Source organism: Gekko japonicus, unplaced genomic scaffold, assembly GCF_001447785.1.
Source record: "Gekko japonicus isolate JY-2015 unplaced genomic scaffold, Gekko_japonicus_V1.1 scaffold355, whole genome shotgun sequence".
Taxonomy (NCBI): domain Eukaryota; kingdom Metazoa; phylum Chordata; class Lepidosauria; order Squamata; family Gekkonidae; genus Gekko; species Gekko japonicus.
The window spans coordinates 755,363-771,890 of record NW_015167066.1 but is presented as its reverse complement, the minus strand read 5'-3'; the positions used below and the strand labels follow the sequence as shown (position 1 = coordinate 771,890).

Below are 16,528 nucleotides of genomic sequence, written 5' to 3'. Positions count from 1 at the left end.
AGGGAAACTGCTGGAGTCGATCCCCAACCATATAATCAGGTGGTTGGTCTCTGTTTTGTTTGGTTCCTGTCCTGTTTGTTAGGAGAGAACTGTCTTTGCTGGAATCCAGACCTATATCCACAGATGCAGGAGCTCCTAAAATCCTTTTGTTCCCTTTTGTGTGTGTGTTTTCAAATGTGGATAAATCTGCAGCCCTTTTAATCTTTAGGATGGATCTCTTAAGCATCAACGGGTCAGTGTCTGGCTCCTGAAGGAGCTTATCAGCTCAAACCATGATGGCCCTGGCGAAATCTGAGAGCAAAGCAGGGGCTCAGATTGTCAGAGAGGCTGCTGCAGGGGATTCCCTAGGGCCGTCTCATTATTGTTATTAGCCACTGAATCCTTACACACACTGGCCACATCCTTAGGTAAAACTGTTCCTGAATGTAAGACTACTACCGGAGCATCTAGTAGAGAGACATGAAGTCTTTCATGATACCTGCTGGAAAGGTGAAGACTTTTCCCTCCTATGTCTGCAAGAAAGTGCCGTTGCCTGGATCTGCCCATTCTGCCTTTAGCACGTAATCAAAGAATTCAGGGAATGGACAAACTGAGGAACCTTGGATGGTCTCTTAAAACTTCTAGTATCTAAATTGGTTGAAGCCAGTGGTCTAGGTTTTTTTGTTGTATCCAACTGTTAGCTAAGAGGAGGAAAAGACACCTTTTTTAAATCTTTGGAAATGCTCTGGCTGGAAAAGCTTACAAGAATTTCCCTAGGAAAGGCCTAGGAGAATTTTCTGACCATTCCCCTTCCTCTTTATCAGAGCTTGCTGCCATATATCCTATGGTTGAAAGGAGCTCCTCCACCCCCAAACCTAAGCCTGACATGGGTGGTGAGGGAGAAAGGGAACATCTCTTTTAACTAGCTCTCAAAAGCTCCCGATGTCCTTAAGGGTGAGATCCGCTACAACTAGCACTAGGCCAGGTACTCCTAGCCACAGAAAGGCCAACACGATTCCTGGTTGCATATGCACAGGGCTGGGAGAGGCCTAGGCCAGACTGAAAGCCCGCATCCTCCAATTTGTGGAGGGGGGGGGAAATGAGGGGGAAACCTGAGCAGCCACCCTACTGGAATTTTCCCAAACTGCCAAATCTACTTGGAAAGCCTCAGAGAAGCTTGAGAGAGAAAACTACTCTGCTGTGCTGCCATCCCTGCTTGGATTGGCCCCTTTTTTACATTGGAGGTCCTTATCCCACTGTCCTTATATCTCTGGGGGGGGCTCACCTTCAGCTTCAATCCTGTCGCTCCTTGTAGGCCTGGAAGACTCTGAGTCTGTATGGGAAGGGCCACTCGCTGAGATCTCCTCATCGTTCTTTGGACCCAGTAGGGCATAGATGGGCTTTTCCAGTGCAGTTGGGGGCTGGCTGCAGAATGACCTGAAGCCTTGAGTCTGCCATCAACACTAGAGGCCCATGCCAGTCTCCAGTGCCTACAGCCTCAGGCAGGAGAGGCCTGTCATGACAGTCTCCCCCTGCTTTCTAAGACCAGCAATGGGGGCCTTCCTGAAGGCCTTTCCATCTTCCATACCAACAAGTTAAGAGACTCCAAGGGAGCAGGTAGACTCAGTAGATCTCTGCCAGGCTTTTCCTGTGCAGTTGAGGGCTGGCTGTGGAACAAGCTGAAGCTTCGGGTCTGCCAACACTGATGGTAGCTTGTGCCACTATAGCAATATCTGCCGTTGGCCAGTATCCAGTGCCTGGAGCCTCAGGTGGGAGAGGCCTGTCTTAATGGTCTCTTTTTTCTTTTTAAGACCGACGACGGGGCCTTTCTTCAAGGCATTTCCATCTTCCATACCAATAAGGCAAGAGTCTCTAAGAAAGTGGAGCTAGGCTTGAGCATCCTGCTGAAGCAGCGGGGCTATTGAAACTGGAAGAACAGCCTCACCCTGGAGCCAATACAGTCTACACAAATTTGCACAGCCCTGCCTAGAACAAGAGGCGGTATGACCTAACCACTTTGGATGACTTCCCCCACTGAAGGGGAACACTGATGCAGATATAGTCAGGCTTTCACTCACATACCTTATTCAATCATAGGATGCTATCCTCGCTGTCTTTCTTTTTTATGCAAAGGCCACTTCTGCCCCATGGAGCCCTAATATATAAGTTCTGAAAATCTAAGTAAGAATTTTGAGGCACTGGGGGTACATTTTATAATTTCCTGAATTTCACCATTTGTTTGTGAATATATATTCCTGTCTTTTTTGTGTGTTATAGGTAAGTGCTGCTTTTGTGTTGTAGTGCACAGTTCTTTAGCATCCAGGCAGCTAGAACTTTAAGAAAAATCCCAACAGAATAGTATTTCTTGTTTTAAGTTTCTGCTCAAGCGCCTAAAAACACATATAACAATAGCACTGCTTGCTCTGAGAAAATACTGAGAAAGTGATAATGAACAGAAGTGGATGTGGTCTCCGGTCTTCTTTCTTTAAACACGACTCACATGAGCAGATAGACATTCTTGCCAACAAACTATGAAAGGGGATCCATGCACGTATAGACACCCACCAATAGCAGGCAGTTCCCAGGACTAGTTTCTAATGTGCTAATTTTAACTACATGCTATTCTGCCCTAGGTTTATTCCAGCCTTAAAAACCAATACTACTTTAATCAAGTTAATAAAATAGCCTGCCTTAAAACAGATGTTTATCACACAGTCCGGATAGCTAGGCTTAAAAAACAAATAATTCAAAAATAAACAGTTTGGGATAAACATTTGCATACAGCTCACAGTTCAGCTGTTCCAAAAAAGATATTTATAACAGCAATCTGGTTTTCTCATTGTGAGCTTCTGCTATTAGCAAAGAGATAGATAGCAAACCACAAACAAATACCTCTTTTAAAAGACAGAACGTAACAAATTGGAAGGAAATTAATCTGAAAAAATGAGCCAACAGGAATTTTAATTCCTTGATTTCTCATACAATTTGAATGCTCTTTTATCCACACAGTGTCAGAATGAATTGCCATTCTGGGAAAATAATGTTACAAACATCCTTCCCCATGCTGACAAGAAAGCATTTTTACAGGCTTATCTTTCCTCACAAACTCTCATTTTGCAATGTGTGCTATATACCCGTGTCTGGGACAGAGTGCAATAAAATTTCCCAATAGGCAATATAAAAGGGCAAGTGGAAATTATCCTTGTTTTTAAAGGGAAGTATTGACTGTGTACACACAAGAGTCTTCTTGAATATTTCCCATTTTGTGATAACTCCGGGAAAATAAAAGACCTCACACCAATCTCACTAATTGTCTCCTGGGGGTGGGGACTGTCTATTGCACCATCTTCCAGAAGGTATGGACAGGACAGAAAAGCCAGAACAACACTATTATTGTATTCAATAACAAAAGGAACTAGAATAATAGCATTGTTTTCATTATTATCAACATTTTAATTTATTTCTAGAGGGTTTTTTTTAAGAACTGAGGAGTCTAAGGGTTAGATCCCACAAATCCATTCCACCAATGGTGGCATTTTCCTACTGCAGGGCAAGGAGCCTACTGCTAGTGAAACTCCAATCCTAAATTTCTAGCCATTATCAGAGAAGGAAAAGAAACAGAAGAAAATATATATATTTATTTTAAAACTCAAAATCAAAAACGAAAAGATCCAAGAAAGTTCTCTGCAAAATCTTCTTGAGTACCCCCAAATTTATAAATATTGTAGGATCAGAATGTTTGCTATATAGCTTTGCAATTTTTTAAAAAACCTAAGCGTTCTCATGTTGAAGACTGACCATTCTTATAACAATTCCTGTTCTGTTTCTTCTACATGCTACTTTCATAAAAACTAAAATATAAGTACAATCTAGAGAAATTTAAGATCCTCAGATGGGCATGATGAAGGTGTGCTAATGAAATATTTCCTGTAAAGATTCAATCATTGGCTTTCATAGATTAGTTATAAAAGGAAAATGAATTTCAGTTGTGATTCTGGAATTTTGGTACACTATTTATATTGAAAATAGCACTAGAATACTTTAACTGTACTAAATTTTTTACTTAAGAAAATTAACTCCGCACCTTTATACAGGTATCACTTTTGTTTCACGAACTGAAATACATTTTCTCTTCTATTCAAATTGCCATAATTAGAAGAGTTGTAGTGGTCCAATCTGACATCAAACTACCTAAATATAGCAATAATAGATCACCACAAATGCTTTGGAAAATATGAAAACGACAAGATAAATCAGACATGAATTTTAAGAGCAGCTTAAAATCTTAATTTGTTACAGTGCTTAAACCTATAACTCAGTTAATTCTTTGTTCAAGAAAACAAAATACCTTTAGAGTAAAACAAAATAAAATACCTGTATTGTTTTTCCAAGGCCCATGTCATCTCCAAGAATACATCCACGTTTATGCACATAGTGCCCATACATAAAGAGGGCACCTTCCCTTTGATAATCACGTAGGTACCTATTAATTGTATAAGGGATATAATCTCCATCTATGGACAATTCAAAGGCAACTGCAGGTGAAGGAAGCCTTCTGTCAGGAAAATAAGGCTTCTCCAAATCTTCATCATCAAATATGAAGCTCTTCTGTGCAGTAGTTTTAATTCTACACAGGTTTTCCACGGGTATTTTCTGTTCCTGAGATCCCCGAAAAGAAACAACAGCAAAACATTTTCCATTCTCATCTGTTTCAAGGGATGTTATTGTGGCTTCACAAAGTTTCCCATTTTCAGAAAAAGGAGCTATGCATCTATCCCCAGCATGCCACCTTTCTATAAAAAAAGTATATAAAAATGAAAATTAGTGTATTGCCATTCATTTAACTGTTCTAAAAACAAGCAAACAAATGCCTGTTGAAGATTACACGGGGGGGGGGTTTCATATAACAATCCATCAGCATTACCACATTTCTCACTCCCTGCCAGCACCCACACCAAAAAACAGAAAAATATAAGTAAATAAACAAACCAAGAAATCAGCCAGCTTGGCCTTCTGACAAGAACGCCTTCCCAATTTTCTGTTCATTACACAAATATCAACTCAGTTTAAGCAATGTTGATCACACTGAATGGAGATGATATATTTCAATCATTAACCAAATAAAAAAGAAACAGGAAAAATAATAGGCGGGCTTGTGAAATATTTGCAGACAAATATTCAAAACATGGATGCCTGAATGGCTGGTTTTTATAACACAACCAATTTCATTAATTAATTATTAAAACTGGCTTTTAAAAGCTCTCAGCAAAATAAATAACAGCTACAAACTACACTTAGCAGTTTAAACTGATACATCATAATTATAATCTAATAGAAAAGTGGCTACCCCCCATACCAATCATAAAAGCAGCATGTTCAAAGACAAGGTGTGCAGAAAAATATGATTCTGAAAATTAACACAAAGAAACAAACAAAAATAGAAACCCCAAACTGGCCTAACAAGAACTGCATATTCTCAAGAATGTTCAGAGTCAGTTAAAAGATCAAAGAACAGGATCAGCCAGCTCAAGCACCTGAGAATCATGAAGCCTGGGGGGAGGGAGGGAGTTCCAAATTGTTCCCACTTCCTGTGAGACTCTGTGGGCCTCCAGTTTGCGGTCCTCTTTGCCCCAGACAATGGCAACAATAGTTTCCCCAAACACAGCCTTCAGTTTAGTAACTTTTGATTATTTTCAGTACTGCTATCCAAAAGCCCTGGGATAACTTTGAAGATAACAAAGTTGATTTCCTCCACAATTGTTTTGGAAAGATAATGGCAAAGGAGAGTATTTAAACTTCAAAAACATTCAAGAGCGGAAAGAGAAAGCCCAAAAGAAGATCTTGTTTCACAACAATAATAGCTTGCGGAAGGGTAGCAAGTTATATTTCCATAGAACATTATGCTAAAAAGTAAGGCAAAACTCTTCTCATGTAGTCTTCTGCCCTCCTTCTAGAAAAGGACAACACAATCAGTTGTAGCTGGCAAGATGCTCTAAGAGCTTTCCTCTCTAGACATGAAGTAGTCATTTAGCTGCCAAGATCTTAACTTACTACATGACAGAGAAACTCTGGACAAGAAACTGACAGAGAAACTGTGGATAACAGACTGAAAAACCACATGCTTTCCTGTCAATTATTGCTGTGGTAAACGGTCAGTTTGCTTATTTTGTATAGATTGTACTTTCACACAGAAATGTTATAGCCTGAATCCCATGTATTCTAGGTCCTCTGACTACACTGTTAAATAATTTGTGCATATGTACACATATTAATATGACAGCAATCCTAAGAATGTCTACTCAGAATCCTACTGAGGTCTATTCAGTGGGGCTTACGCTCAGAAAAGTGAGCATAGGATTGCACTAAGCCTTCCAACTGAAGATGTACCTCCCACACCTAAAGAATTGGGCTCTATTCCATAATGAATTTGTTAGTCTTTAAAGATGCCACAAGACATTTTTGTTTAAAATAAATTTAACTCTGAATGGACAGGATCTGCATACCTTGTAAAGGAATTTACAAAATACCAGATTAAAAAGGGTTAAAAATGGCATTCACTTTGATGCTGAATCAAAATAAGATATGTGCTTCAGCATCAAATTAAGCATTACATCTTCATCCAAAATTTAATTACCATTAGAAAGGGCCATTTACTTAGGCTGAGTAATCTTGTCCAAGAGGCGCTATTTAAGGATATAACAATACATATACTTATTGGGAATGCCCATGGAAATCAATGAGGCCTACTTCTTCATGCATATGATTAGATAACACTCGATATTAGTCTCTCCTTATATATAATCCTCTTTTCGTGTGACTCTTCTCTGAACATTACACACACTCCCACAGCCTTTGGCTCCCTGACCTGTCACTTTGACAGTGTGCCAATGGCTGCGTGCCGGGTGCTGGATCTGCTCCTCTTCCCTGCCCACTCCCCCTTCAGCCACTGTGCCCTGTCAGAACGGCTTTCTCTCCTGCTTGCCTCCTGTGTGGGAATAACTCTTCCCTCAGTGGCTGTTGGTAGGTGTAACGAAATGGCAGTTACCTGTGTTTGTAAGATGGCTGTGGTTCTTTGTTTAACATGTCCCCCCATCAGGTTTAATTGAGCTGTAGTTCCAGAGAGGGGCCTGCAGGGGTATCACTCACTGGGCTGAATAGGGCTTCCTCATCTGCTGGCCTACAGTTCCCAGCTGCCCCAAGGCCAAAAAGTGCGGGAAAACAGGGACTGTCCCAACAGGCAGGGCGACATCAATATAGACTGCAGCCCATCCAGGGAGGAGGCAGTCTTCATCCCTGGGAGGCAGCAGAAATTAAGCCACTCCACAGTCAGCTGAACTGGGGAATGAATGGAAGTTTCTGTGCTCTCTTGGGCAAGAGAGAGTGGCTGAAGATCCTATCCTGAGCCCACAACCTCCAGAGGTAGAGAGTACTGTGTGTAGGGGAAGAGGATTGCATTTAACCCCTGTTGATTTATGCCCTGTTGGTTCATGGTGTCTGCTTACTCCTACAGTGTATGTGTGCTCCATAACTGTGTAAATAGTTAAATTCTTTAATTTGGGCTAATAATCTGTGTTGTGCTCTGATCACATAGTCTCCCCCGCTCTGCACAATACCAAAGGGAGGGGGTACCCCAGGGAAGCAAGGAAAGGCCAGACCCTTAGGTTGCCAACTTTCCAGGGATCCCTCAAAGACTGGGGATTCCATCTCCAAATAGGGAGATTCGGCCCGGGGGGGTCTCACTGTCCCTCTAAAAAGGCAGTGACGATTCCGTGACTGGTGGCAGCGAACTTATGGAGTGAGATAAACTCATGGGACGAGGGTGGGAGGCAAACAGCTGAGTTGTAAACTGGAGCCCATTTCGCCATGGTAGGCAACCAAGCTTGGTTCAGACAAAGGAAGGAAACCCTCTGCAGGCCTTTGTGAGGAACTCATTGGGGCCAGTCCTGACTATGGTTGCCAGCTTCAGGTAGGGAGATTCCTGGAGATTTTCTGGTAGAGTCTATGGAAGCCAGGCTTTGGGGAGGGGAGAGGCCTCAGCTGAACAGAATGCCATAAAGCACACCTTCCAAAGCAGTTATTTTCTCCAGGGGGGGAGAGATCTGTTGTCTGGAGTTCAGTTGTGATACCTGGTGATCTTCAGGCTCCACCTGGAGGTTGGCTGCTTCAGAGTAGGGTCTGCTAGATCCAAGTTCTTGCTGTAGAAGCCGAGTGGGTGATTTTGGACCACTCACAGGCTTTCAGCCTTATCTACCTCACAGGGTTGTTGTGCAAGTCAAAAGGGGGAGAGGAGAATGATGTAAGCTGCTTTGGTCCCCATTGCTGAGAAAGACTATTTTTCCTCCTGAGAAACCATTGTTGCAAATCTCCAGGTGAGGGCTGGAGATCACTCAGAATTACAACTGCTCTCCAGATGGCAGAGATCAGTTCCCCTGGAGGAAATGGTGGACTGTGGCAGTCAGGGCTTCATAGCACGGAAGAGGCTGCAGATGTGTGTGTGTGGGGAAATGGAAAGCTGAAGAGAGATGGGGAAATAAAGGTAGGTTGATGATTGGCTGGGAAGGAGATAGGATTGCCAACTCCAGGTGGGAAATTTCTGGAGATTTGAGGGATGGAACCTGGAGAGTGTGAGGTTTGAGGAGGGGTGGGACCTCAGACAGGTACAATGCCATAGACTCCACCCTCCAAACCAGCCATTCCCTCCTGGGTAACAATTGTTGCCAATCTCCAGGTGAAGGGTAGAGATCACTGAAAATTACAACTGCTCTTCAGGTAGCAGGGATCAGTTCCTCTGGAGAAAATGGTGGACTCTGTGTCATTATACCCTTCTGAGTTCGCCACAGCACATTGACGCTAAGTGCCCAAGGCCTTGGCACTCTCCCAGAGCCTCTTTATAGATTGTTGTATTTATTTCCACAACGGGCCTTATTCCTAGTATAATATATTGAGAGATCTCAACACCATCCTTTCCCTTCAAGACTACTAATAAATACATCACCTACCTTTCAGATGGTCACACATTGCTAGTTACAACTAAGCATGGATCTCCAACACGTACGAAACTGAAAAAAGGAAAGAACAATCAATCTGTGCAAACTGATACAATTTACCTCTCTATACTTTGCGGGATGATGGCCAAACCCAAAATGGTAACTTCAAGAACAGTATGACTTAAAAAAACCCACATTAAATCCTATCAAAGTAAATTTCCTATCAAAGTAAATTTCCAAATAAAAGAGAAAGTAAATCCCGAAATCTCCTTACTTTTAGTTGCATCAAAACAAGTGTACAGAGCTACTTTGGAAACCCTTAGGATTGCTCACAAGTAACAAACCCTGCCCATGTAAGAGCCAAGAAAGTTCCTTTCTGTCACCAAGTGCTGCAGTGCCAATGCCAGCTAATATGCCAATGCTGCAGCTGAATTAGGTCTCACCGGCACCAAGACCTTTCTATATAATCAATTAACTGCTGTACATTAACACAACTTACACAACTCGTTAGCAGAAGCTTATCTTTATAGGGCTTTATACAGCTGAAATAACTATTCACGACCTATACAGGTAATTGTATGAAGGACCATATCCAACAACACTTTAGTGCCCCAATTCTTGCAAATGATAGGTAGTTTGCCTAGCAAGAATGAATTATGGCTATATCCCACTGTCCCACATGGGGATTTTCCAACATGGAAATAAATTCCATACGCAAAAAACAAGTACATTGTGCATATTGTATATCACTGTCTGCTTACTGTGCCCCAGCTGTATTTGACTAATTTAATTTTTGTTTATTGGTGGTCCTGAGATTTTAAATTATTTATGTGTTTTTAATCATTCTTGTCTTATTTCCACTGTAAGCTGCCTTGAGTTCCACAAGGTAGAAAAGTGACTAAGGCCCCGGTCACACGGGCCGGAAATTGCGGGGGGGAGGCGTGGCTAATTGCCCCGGAGGAAACTAATACGTGGCCGCCCAAGCACACGTCCCGGTCAAGGTCTCGTGGTTAGGGGGGAGATGCTGACCAGACAGGTATCCTGCAGCGCAGCACAGAAGCCGTGCCACGCGATCGTAGCAATCGCTCTTTGTGCGCATGCGCTGTTGGGCGCTGTAGTGCAACCTGCGGAGACGGGCGCCGGATGCCACGTAAGTCCACCAGAAACACGATCAGACACCCGCCCTTGGCCCGCGGTTTCCGGAAACTAGTACCTTGTACTAGTTTTTTAATCCGCACCTTCGGCGGAAAGCCACAGGTTCGCCACGGGAGCACTGCACTTCCCCGATGTTGGGGTGTGATCGCGCCCGGAAAATCTGCGGGACTCCCGTGTCTCTCCCGCGGCAACTTTGCCGTGTGACCGGGGCCTAATAAATGTTTTAAATAAACAAGCTGCCCATCAGGAACAAATGAATGTTACCACTGCTGGAATTCATACACAAAGTAGTAGTATTTGTGCATGAAAATCACCCTTTGTGAAGCAGTCTATATCATTGGAGAGGGATCAGTGTGAACTATTTAGTTGGTATGGCTAGTTTTTGTGCAAGAGGTTTTCTAGGGGAAGAGGTACCTGCTATTTTCCAAGACACAGCCCATAGTCCCATCTGTGTGTTACAACACCAAGAGGAGCACAACAGCCTTAAAATAATTATGGCATACAAAGGAAGGGGCAATGTTTCAGACATCTAAGGTTTAAGAAATTTAGAACTATAGTGCATAAATCAAAACCAGCATTTTAAATTGTGCTTGAATGGCAATAAAGAAGTTCTCTGGTATAACAAACTCCTTTGATATACCCCCTTATGTTGTGGGCCTCCATATGGTATACCAGCATAATTTAGAGATTCCAAATTCATTAGTCAGCTCCATACTGACAGGACTACAATACTCTCCTCATAAAGTTACAAAGACATGTCTTGCAATCTAGTTATAAAGGTTGCAGTTTCCTCATCACAGACCGCTGGTAAAGACTGGCCACTATTACAAATTGGAGACAGAGGTAATGCAGTAAATTCAGGAGTGCCTCAAAGTTATGAATGTGACTTAGGAGTCTTGTTCTTAGAGGAAGGAAGCTGGGAGGTAATACAGAAGGATAGTGCAACCAGATCTGGATGGACACTGAGGTTTCACATACAGTGAAACTCAGTAAGTATATAACTTCCTGTATTCTGTATTTACAGTGAATGAGATGGACTGAGATTATACACACTTAAGATCACTTAATGCTATTTAACAGACATGGCAACCCTGGTAGCACAGGGAAACAGGTTATACTCTAATATTTCTAATTAAAAAAGGAAACATTATTTCCAACTCATACTATCAACTATATGGAACCCAGTGAAGGAGTAGGAAGATGTGGAACTAGAAAATGATTTTGTATGTATGTTCATAAACGCATATAACCTTCAGCAATGACAAGGCAAAGCTGATTTTTGACAGGCCCTGATACAAAAATACCAGGGAGCCAATCAAGAAAGTTTTTCTCACAGCCAACTTATGGGGATGCTGTAGGATTTTCCAGGAAAGAGAAGTTCAGAGGTGTTTTGCCATTGCCTGCCTCTGCTTCACAGCCCTGGTATTCCTTGGAGGTCTCCCATCCAAATACTAACCAGGGGATTCATGAGCTATGAGAATACCCGTTCTGGCATGGAATGTAGAGAACGCCTCTCCCTTTTTTTATTCCAGTAACAAAAATGTGGGCATTTCATTAGAATAAACTGATGAACACATTCCAGAGGGGTAGTCATGTGTGAGGTCTGTCTCTGGAAAGCTCATACTAGAATAAATGTTGTTAAGTCTTTAAAGTGCCACTAGACCTCCTCTGCAGTTATGTTAAGCCTGTCACCAACTAGATTTACCGCACTCATGGCCTTTTAACCTCTACCATTAATTCTTCTCCCATGCAGACATATGTGTGGTATATATGTAAGTACCTGTAGGATTCCGTTCACTCCATATATCTGTCAAAGCCCCCCGAAGTGTATGCTTCAGTAAAACTGCTGACCTGGATGGTCCAAGCTAGCCTGAGCTTGTTAGACCTGGGAAGCTAAGCACAGCTGGCCTTGGTTACTATTTGGATGACAGACCACCAAGGAAAACCAGGGTCACCATGCAGAGGCAGGCAATGGCAAGCTACCTCTGAATAGCTCTTGCCTTGAAAACCATATTGGGCCGCTATAAATCCGGTGTGACTTGAGGACACTTCACACTACCACAACTGCTGGCCTTTAAAGTGTCACAGGCCTACTTTTTGCGCGTTCGCTGGTGACAACCAACCTGGCCCAAAAGGAATTTTCACCTAAGCAGGTGCTACACCTAATGCAGCTTTAGAAGTCGCAGAAAGATATTTTAAACAGCTACGTGCCTCTTGGGTAAGAACCTTCACATTGTAATCCTAATGATTTCAACGAACTTACACTGGTGTATCGCTGTTTCGGAGCGCACTGTAAAGAGCAGCCAACCCACAGCCATTAAGAAAGCAGACTGAACTGAATAACGTAAAGCACGAAAAAGACAAATGCCAAGGCTTCCACTACTTCCGTGGGTAATTCCGATTTGAAGAGGGGAGGAGGGGACCCCGCCTCCGCGGAACTCACGCGCGTACGTAGGCCCGTCGCCAACAGCTACCGCGTCTGCCGGCTCTAGGACTGGGAGGCCAGCCGGCTCTTGCAACAGGACAGGCCGTTTCCTCCTCTCGCGAGAATAAAAACAGCTTGCAATTCCGGTTTTCCATCCGAGAAGTTGTTTTGCTTTCAAGATGTCACAGCGTGGATAGCTCGGTCAGTTCTCGCGATGACGTTGGCCGCGGTTTTCTTGGCTGCGCCTGTCCGCTACGCCTCACCCCTCTGGGGGCTGCGCCGTGGTGAAAGACTGACGGGACAGCGGCGCTGCCTGGCCTCGTGTGCTGCAGATTGTGGGCAGCGTTTGCTCTTCACAGATTTGCGCTTCCGTTTGTTCAGTGGCTGAAAAAGCAAAGAGGAGACTCGGGGCGCTTTATTCTAGCATAGATTTGTGCGCGCACGACTAGATGCACGACTAGAGCTCAGTTCTTTCGAAGCATATGTAGTCGTGGCCGCTGTAGTCAATTGTGCTCTTTGCATGTCGTCACCGTCCGAGGAGAGTTGCAGCCCTATTGTGAGTTCGAGGGAAGGCACTCGTTTCCTCAGTGCAAGCCCCCAGCTGATCAGCCATGGGCTTTATCATGTCGCTGATCTCAGATAAAATTTCTTTCTTAAAATTTTTAAGGACTTTGCAAAGATCGCTCTTCGTAAGTCCGCATGAATTGGAGCCCGAAGCGGTTTCTCTGTCAGCCATTTTATGGCTCTTCACTTTACCACTGATGAAATCGTCTGATGGAGACTCCGACACAAAAAGAGACCTAGACTCCACAGCTTAGAGGGAGCATTGATTGTGGACCTTGGTTGCTGCGGGCTCTGGAAGCGACAAACGTGCTAACCACTCTACTCACATCCTCTTGTACCTCGCCTATGCAGAATGAGTCTACCTTCCCTATGCAACTAAAGTCCTTCTCCAATAATCTAAGTACTCGTCCTCACTTCATGAAGTTATTAAAGGAAATACTAGTTTATGCAAAAAAAAAAATTGCCTCTGGTTTAAAAGGGGTTCCAAATTCTTGGAAGGTAGATCTTTCTACTATCTGTGACAGTGGAGCCTCCATATTTAAAGCCACTAAGCTTCTGAAAACCAGTGCTGGGAGTCTTTTAAACAGTATCTGGTTGGAAATCTGCTTGGAGGTAGGATGCTGGACAGGAATGATCATAGGTCTGTTAAAAGTATAGTACACTTAATAAACATCCTGATAATTCAAGATAGTAGTGATTGGTGGTAACACTGGCTGCAATTACATGAGCTGTTTGCACTGGTATTCTTGCGGTACCTTTACAGATTTGAAGAGCACAATCAGACAGTAACATCTGCCTTCTGTGCCCCAGTCATCACCACCCCATTCTTCCCTGCTTTGGAAGCAGAAAAATCAGGCACCGGGGGAAGTCTGGTGTTTACGCTTTCACCCTGCATTATCCGGATGTGTGCACTCCCCTGGTGCGAGCTCGACCCAGTAGGGAAGTCTAAGTCTGATCGCTTGGTTCCGTTTTCACTCCTTTTTTAAAAAATCAGCGATGTGCGCATAACCACATCTTCATGCACACCAGCAACCTTTCAGCTGTCCTCTGAGATGAAAAGGTGGGGGGAGAGAAGGGCAGGCTGAGAAGCCTCCTTTGTCTTTTTTCATGCCGGTTCCTCTACCTACAGCTTTGCAGCACACAGAGTGAGGAAGGGGTTAATTGAAAAGATGAGATTTTTCAGAGGGAGAAGCAGCCTCGGCCAGCTGTCAAAACAGAGCAGTGCTTCAAATAAGCGATTATGCGCATATGCAAAAGACAAATTTAAAAAAGAAGCTACCCAACTACCCACTCTATAGTTGCCCAGCAGTAATAATCTGAACAGTTGACCATGGGGCGAGTGCACAGTGAGGCCACTTCAGGGTGTGCTGTCTGGTCACCCCTACTCACGACAATTTATACCCCTGCAAATAGAGGTGCCGCCAGATTCTGCCAAGCCTCCAGTGTGACTGCAGCCTCAGTCTTCCTAGTAGTAAGCAATTTTTCCCTAGTACTGGCTGAAAAAAGTATCTGTTCAAGTTTTGGTTAACACCATGAAATCTATTGATAAATTCTAAATTAGCAATTTTATGTCTCAGTCTCAGCTTTTAGAACAGTAAAGGTCTAGAGCTGCCTTGTGTAATTTCAACATTTGTGACAGGTAGGAATTCAACAGGTGTACTCATTTGATTCCACTATCTGTGATAGTGAAATGCTGTGGATTAGTTAAGATCCCTCTGCTTAACAAACCTCAAAGGGCACCAGCAGTCACTGAGAACAAAACATTTTTTTCTGGGACTCACTTTTTAGATTGGGTTAATGAGACAGGCCACTCCTACAAATACCATGAGGATCACTTAGCACACTGACTGGAAGAATTCAGCATATCATCTGTGGTAAGAGCTTCTCCTTGGGCACAGTTTTGCCTTCAGTTTGGGAATAATAGTGACCAACTGAGCATTGTGAAATTAAGCAAAATAAATATTTGAAGCACTTTACATATTATAATACCTCTATAAAAGTTTAGCAGTAACCATGAGTATTAAGAATGTAGTATTAGTGCATTGTTATCCAAAATGTGGGTGTTCCCTCTTCTGTAGCACTGTAGCTCCACAACAGTAATCACACCAGTCTGGTTCTGGTATTGATTTACAACGCCAAAATGAAAATAGTTCTCTATCAAGGGTGAGGAGGACACTCTAATACACTTGGGCTCCCCTTCCCACAATCCCTGGAGGCAGGAAATTGATTGCATTTTCCATCTCCAGAGGGGGGAAGCACAAGACAGCAGTAGATTTAGAGAGCTCCTGAGATGTTCCTTTGAGAAGCTCCTTTGGTTGCACTTTGGTTTTCTCTTTCTTCTTCTGTGCCTTCCCCTTTGTTTAAAAACCAAACAGACTTCGTTCTTCTGGCCTCGTCTTCCCTGAGACTATTTGCCTTTTGCCGAATGCTTCAGTCACTGTGATGTCTGCAGTGTCTCTGACCATGGGACCACCTCCGAGAGAGAGTTGTGGGAGGTGATCCCTAGGCAGTGGAGTAGGAAATTCCTGCAAACCTGCTTGCCCAGCTGTCCCACTGCGGCTAGGGTTGCCAGATGCCAGGGGGGTCCCAGTCCTCCTCTTGGAGTCCCTCGGTGCATACATGAAGCATACACACCTCAATGACATCACCCGAAAGTGACATAGACCACCAGACAACAGGAGGAGAAGGAAGGAAGTTTAATGATGTCAGGTTCAGCAAGCATTGACTGCTTTAAAATAGCTGAACCCTGAACTACACAGTTTCAAGGCTTTTATACTGTCAACAAAGTATACGTCACAGCATACATTACAGCAGTGGAATTTTCCATTAACTAGGCTCATTTCCTGCCTAAACAGTTAAGCTTTCTTTCTGCCCTTATATGGCTAGCATACTGGAATGCTGCCAACAACTGTTTTACCTTATATGGTCAAAGAGTTACCCGGATGTTAGATGCTTGCTTCACTCCCCCCTTTCGGTCCTCTCTCTGTGATGGAGAGAGTGACCAATCTATACCATATTAAGAAGAGGATTCTCCGTCCTGGATGATGGTACTGTTACAGTTGCTTCTATCCCTGAATTGGAGGCTTGTTCATTTAAGCAGTATCTATTGGCAGTAGCTAGATACAAAAGTTTCACAGTATCATCGTGGGCTATCATTGCATTAACTGTCTTTGTTACCAAGTTTTTAATTAAAGGTATTAAACAAGGAAGGATTAGTAATCCACCAAAAGGTAAAGCTACTAAGAACAACACACGTTTCCAATCTCCAAACATTCCCCCAAACCAGCCTTTGGTGTCTAAGATTCCTGTCCAGGTCTGGACCGGGACATGGGCTAGGTTGCGCATACGTTCTGTAATCTGTTCAATGGCTTTACCATCAATGTTCCCTCTAAGCTGTGGAGTCTTGTGAGCAAAAATT

General features: G+C 43.3%; 1 protein-coding gene across 1 annotated transcript in view; it reads right to left on the bottom strand.

The window, feature by feature from the left end:
• ERCC6L2 (excision repair cross-complementation group 6 like 2) overlaps positions 1-12,641 on the bottom strand; it is a 54,664-nt gene extending 42,023 nt beyond the window's left edge. Inside the window, exons 1-3 of the mRNA XM_015412671.1 lie at positions 12,565-12,641; positions 8,979-9,038; positions 4,354-4,772 (exon numbers count right to left, since the gene is read on the bottom strand). Coding sequence (XP_015268157.1) covers positions 4,354-4,772; positions 8,979-8,997 — 438 coding nt within the window. The 5' untranslated portion in view covers positions 8,998-9,038; positions 12,565-12,641. The remainder of the gene's footprint in view (positions 1-4,353; positions 4,773-8,978; positions 9,039-12,564) is intronic.
• Positions 12,642-16,528: the final 3,887 nt, after the last annotated feature.